Source organism: Haliotis rubra, unplaced genomic scaffold, assembly GCF_003918875.1.
Source record: "Haliotis rubra isolate DU_JTF1 unplaced genomic scaffold, ASM391887v1 Scf934, whole genome shotgun sequence".
In the NCBI taxonomy this organism is placed as follows: Eukaryota; Metazoa; Mollusca; class Gastropoda; order Lepetellida; family Haliotidae; genus Haliotis; species Haliotis rubra.
The window spans coordinates 79414-85092 of NW_025767673.1; the positions used below are offsets into that span (position 1 = coordinate 79414).

Genomic DNA, 5679 nt, shown 5'->3' on the forward strand with positions numbered 1-5679 from the left:
GATACTGACGCCTACTGATATATGGCAAGAGGGGACACAACATGATACTGTTGCCTACTGATATATGGCAAGAGGGGACACAACGTGATACTGACGCCTACTGATATATGGCAAGAGGGGACAACGTGATACTGCTGCCTACTGATATATGGCAAGAGGGGACAACGTGATACTGACGCCTACTCATATATGGCAAGAGGGGACACAACATGATACTGCTGCCTACTGATATATGGCAAGAGGGGACACAACGTGATACTGACGCCTACTGATATATGGCAAGAGGGGACACAACATGATACTGCTGCCTACTGATATATGGCAAGAGGGGACACAACGTGATACTGACGCCTACTGATATATGGCAAGAGGGGACACAACATGATACTGCTGCCTACTGATATATGGCAAGATGGGACACAACGTGATACTGCTGCCTACTGATATATGGCAAGAGGGGACACAACATGATACGGCTGGCTACTGATATGTGGCAAGAGGGGACACAACGTGATACTGCTGCCTACTGATATATGGCAAGAGGGACACAACGTGATACTGACGCCTACTCATATATGGCAAGAGGGGATACAACATGATACGGCTGGCTACTGATATGTGGCAAGAGGGGACACAACATGATACTGCTGCCTACTGATATATGGCAAGAGGGGACACAACATGATACTGCTGCCTACTGATATATGGCAAGAGGGGACACAACGTGATACTGACGCCTACTGATATATGGCATGAGGGGACACAACGTGATACTGCTGCCTACTGATATATGGCAAGAGGGGACACAACGTGATACTGCTGCCTACTGATATATGGCAAGAGGGGACACAACGTGATACTGCTGCCTGCATGTGGAAAGAAAGGACACAACTTGATAAAGGTGCAAACGTATCTTCTCTATAACTTAGAGCGGGACAGAAGGTTGTCCGCCGATTCACAGGCGCAGGTGTCTCAAATGCAGTAAAGTAGCTCCAAATAGATGTATCACAGATACAATCATTAAACGTTAGTTACGAGAACGAGCTTATATCATGGCTAAACCAAGCAGTACAACATCTGCAAGAGGGGGAGCAAGAATCTCTTGATCTTAGGTAATATCTGCCTGTAATCAATGGAGTGGTGTTAGTCCTTGTTAACACAATATGTGCTTGAAGCACAAATGAATGTGTGGCTGTCAGTGGGATTACATGGATGTAATCACACGAAGTGACTGCATTTAGTATTCCGTGATGTGATGTTCTTTGTCGGCTGTGTAATGAAGGCTGAGTATAGCACATGGCCTAATCAATGTGTGGGTATTGGCTACCGTGATTGGCGAGCTTTGGGTGCCCCGTAGTAATCGATAGAGATGATGCTGGTGGCTCATTATACAGTCGGCATCAGTCTACCCACTCTGACGCTCTGCTGGAAACATGGCAAGGTAAGCATGGCAACTATATCTATGTTTGTCAGACTTGCAGCCCAATACACACTGTCGCATGATCTTCAGGCAGCCAGTCTGTATTAGGTCAGTCGTTTAGCCGTTTTCAGATGTTTTATACAATGATGATTTCACAAACGATTGTGTCTACAGGTAATACAAACTATGATTTCAGATCGAGTATCAATAATTACTGAGGTGACAACATTATCAGCAAAATACTGTAACAGGAAGAATTTGAATGTAATATTTTTTAACCTATTTATAATAATGGGTTCGACCTTCCATACCGTGTTTGGACGTTGTCATGGGTATGCTATATAAAACAGATTATCGGACGTAATGGATGACTGAGTAAATATGAACAGAGTGTATCTAAAGTTAAGGTTAGTATTTGACACGTGGAGACATGACCATTGATCCATGTTAGCATTTTCAGTACCGATTTAGGGCGCTGCCTTTACTTGTTGATGGCTACTTAAACATCGGCTAAGGTTCACAGCCGTCTGTGCAATGTGATAACGGAGCACATTCTACATGGCTGCATAAGGAAATAGCAAAGTGTCACTGTGACCTATCGACACATTTTCTTGCAATTCCTGACTATGACACTGAAACCCGGGGACAGTCACGGGTGATTTCACGTAAACTGTCATGTTTTGACTCATAAACCCTCGCAATGATATACGCAATGTCAGTGAAAAGTCTTATTCAAGCAATTGCACGGGTGACCCTATATGATGTATCAACTGGCGTCAGTGCTCTCACTGATTCGACCAAATACAGACAGGATTTGTATAACACAACTTGTTACAATGTAACCATATATGACACCTCTACTACAACTGTGTAATGACTACATCTGCTACCTGACCATATTGCGGGTATGCGTATACTGACTTTATTACACCTGTATGTACCGACTATTTCTCGTGTACATAACACACAGAAATACACCTGTATACAGACTGCATTATTCCCGGTGCAGCTGTATATGGAATATAGTACACCTGTATACCGACACCTATATTATACCTATAACCGAACTATATATCACCTGTATAATGACTATATCTCTGTATTTACTGACTACTAATGAATTACACCTACAACACGGATATTAATGCACCAAAATACTTGCTACATTGATCACTCCAGATCATCATGGCTAAATACTGACTCACTGGCAATCAGAGTATAATATATCATGGCTGCCTTTACACTGTTATCTGTCCTTGCATCTAGCCTTCGCAATGTATATGTTGATATGTTGCTAGGCAACAGGTTCCTGTTAGTGCTATATCCTTTTCATAGCAGGGTGCAATAAATGATAGAAAGTATGCAAATGGGTGTCTTTTGCCTAATCTGGTGCCCCTTGCACCCGCACATCCTGGTGTTTTTCTCCGTGTGTATCCAGATGATGTAGGGGCCATACTTTCAAGGGTTTCCGACATTGGTCTTGAGGTATAAGCTTGTACTGAAGACACTTGAATGTAACCAACAAAGACGATTTTTCATAACTTCAAATGGCTACAAAGTCAATGTTCTGGGGGCTGTGACATATTATAGTTAGGCTGTCGAATGCGTATTTCAATGAGCTTTCCATGTATTTATAACACATGGTAGTGCTTCCTAAAGGGGTCATGTGTCCAGCCCTTAATTCAAAATGTTTGGAAATTACGTTTGAACCCGATTTAGACGTGCAGAGGCTATTCCGATCACTTGGATAATATCATTCGTGACTCGACAACAGTGGTGATTATTTGTTTGTACAGTTCGTCCATGTATAGCTTAACAAACATTTATTAATGATGGCATGAAGGCAATGAACTGACTGTTGAAGACGAAAATAGTTATCCAGCACTTGATTAGTGTGACTGTATTTTAGACAGTGAACAGTCTAATCTACTCAGGAACTGTTTTCATGTGAGTTTATTTTTTAAAAATGGAGAATCGTCCATCCAACTATTTAAAAGAGAAATGCACTCTTTTCACAGAATTGATTAAATGCTTCTGTTTCTGAAACGAATCGGAGACATTTTCCCTTCAATGTAACACAATGTCATATTCAAACAGTCGTTAAAACCACTTCAGAGGAATTTGGAAAGGCTTGCTCACTTGCAAATTGCAACATTTCGATCCACATTGGAAGAGAAACCAGACAGCTATGTGCTCGTCTCTGTATCCGGAACATGCCTCCTTTCACCCAGAACAGCCCAGGAGCAGTGTCCGAGACTGCTGTGGGAAACTTTGTAAAGTTATTATAGTTCGGTTCCAAAACTTAAAAATGAAATTCTTCAAATCGACTTTGATAAAGTAAACTGTTGCAAGAGGAAGATAACGGATGGAATATCACCCCCCAGAAACACATTTTTGTAGTGAACATTTCTCTTCACATATCTTTCCAGGACACGTTATATAGACGTATTCGACACTTTGTAGTTGATAGGAATATAGTATTGTTAAGGTATTGCGCGAAATCTGTAGTATTATATTCATGTGCTACCTGTTGCAGGCGAGTTCACGGTGACCACATGACATTGGGGCCTATGAGCAGGGTCAAGAAGCAGCTCACGCGTACCTTGGCGGTGCTACCTGGACCCGCTCATCCTTACCCGGGGGTGGACGACGTCACTAGAGACAATGACGTTGACAAGGTCATCACCCGGCGACGCCTGTCTAGGGCGGATACTCTTGCAGGCGAGGAGCCTGTCTTGGAGAAGACCCCAACCAAAAACTGGAAGAGGCTGCTGCGGCGTCAGCGAACCATGGGTGATATTGGTGGAGAGTTGCAGAATAAACCCTCGAGAGGAAAGCTTAACGGTCTCCTCGTCCGTTTAGACAGAGCTGCGAGAGGTTCTCGTCTCACTCGTAGCTCATCTATAAGTGGGTCCTACCCTGATATAAGTCATCTGCACGTATCGTTATCTCACTCTACATGGAATGAAGGCCACGGGTGTAATATCCCTGAAGCGATGGAGTTTGACGACGAACCAGGTGGTATTACCGCCGATAGTAAGTGTCCGTCACGAGGGAGAAATCATCTGAGTCTTCAACAGGGAGCCAATGAGGGCTATCGCAGAAAAACCGAAAACATAATTGTGATGGAGAAGACGCCTGGCATGCAACTTCGAAGTGGTAATATGATACAGTCCAGCAAGTTTGAGGCCAACGAAAGAACTGGGAATCCTTACAAGAGTCACCGACTTGCTACGAACAGTTTGCCGTCTTATTCGCAGATTTTAGAATTTCTATATTTGGGAAGCATTGAAGCTGCCTACAATGAGCCATTATTATGCAAACTGGATGTCCAGGTGCTTGTTGATTTGTCTAATGTACCAGCGTCACAAGTTCCTGTCGGAAAGAAGACCAACTGTCCATGTCTGTGCAGGAAACAGAACCACTTCCGGTCTCGCCTCAACGTAGGTATTGATGACATTGAATGGGAAAATATCTCCCAGTATTTCAGCGACATCAACAACTTTATCGAAGGCGCCAGAAAATGTAACAAACATGTGTTAGTGTATAGTTACCACGGCAAGTCGCGCGCTGCTGCAGTGATAATCCAGTACATCATGCAACACTTCCGGCTGTCGCTCCGAGACGCCCACAGACTGGTGGCCACGCGGCGTCCTGGAATAGCTGTCAACACCGGTTTCTGGAGAGCACTTCAACGCTTTGAAAAGCAGATTCAGGAGTCGGGGGTGCCTTTCAGAAACCCAAATAACGAACCAGGCTTGGCTTTGGGGCCACCTAGAATTAGAGACGCCTGGACTGAAACATCCTGAGCAATTTCCCTACAGTGAAAAGCTCATTGCACGACTACGAATACTTGCACATTAGCTCGAACCAGCAGTTTTGTAGAAATGTATCAGTTAAAATTGTACAGTATATGTCCCAATAAGGTGTATGATTGTAACATAAGTTGGTGACGTCCACGTGTATTATTCCAAGCTGTGGTCTGCGCATACAGTACGCTCAAAGGTGTCCTCCCAGTTGTGAGAACTCCCAGTTGTGAGACACATTAATTAATGGTTCAGTGCACATAGGTGGTGTTTCCACATCCCTACAATGAAAGTGGGATCAGCCCAGCCCAGTACCCACAGGAGGCATAGTTCATTGATGAGTTGACTAATGAAATAGATTATCAAAGATTATATTTACACAAAAGAAATAGTTCATTGAATATTTTATTTATTCAGAAGAATATGTAATTATGATAACACCTTTTTATTGAC

The 5679-nt window shown here is 43.2% G+C and overlaps 1 protein-coding gene across 1 annotated transcript; it reads left to right on the top strand.

Moving 5' to 3' along the window:
• Nucleotides 1–1393: 1393 nt before the first annotated feature.
• LOC124264647 lies at nucleotides 1394–5418 on the top strand. The gene is made up of 2 exons (XM_046699386.1): nucleotides 1394–1441; nucleotides 3957–5418. The coding sequence occupies exons 1-2, from the start codon at nucleotides 1434–1436 to the stop codon at nucleotides 5227–5229; spliced, it is 1281 nt and encodes a 426-aa protein (XP_046555342.1). The 5' UTR covers nucleotides 1394–1433; the 3' UTR covers nucleotides 5230–5418.
• The last annotated feature ends 261 nt before the right edge of the window (nucleotides 5419–5679 follow it).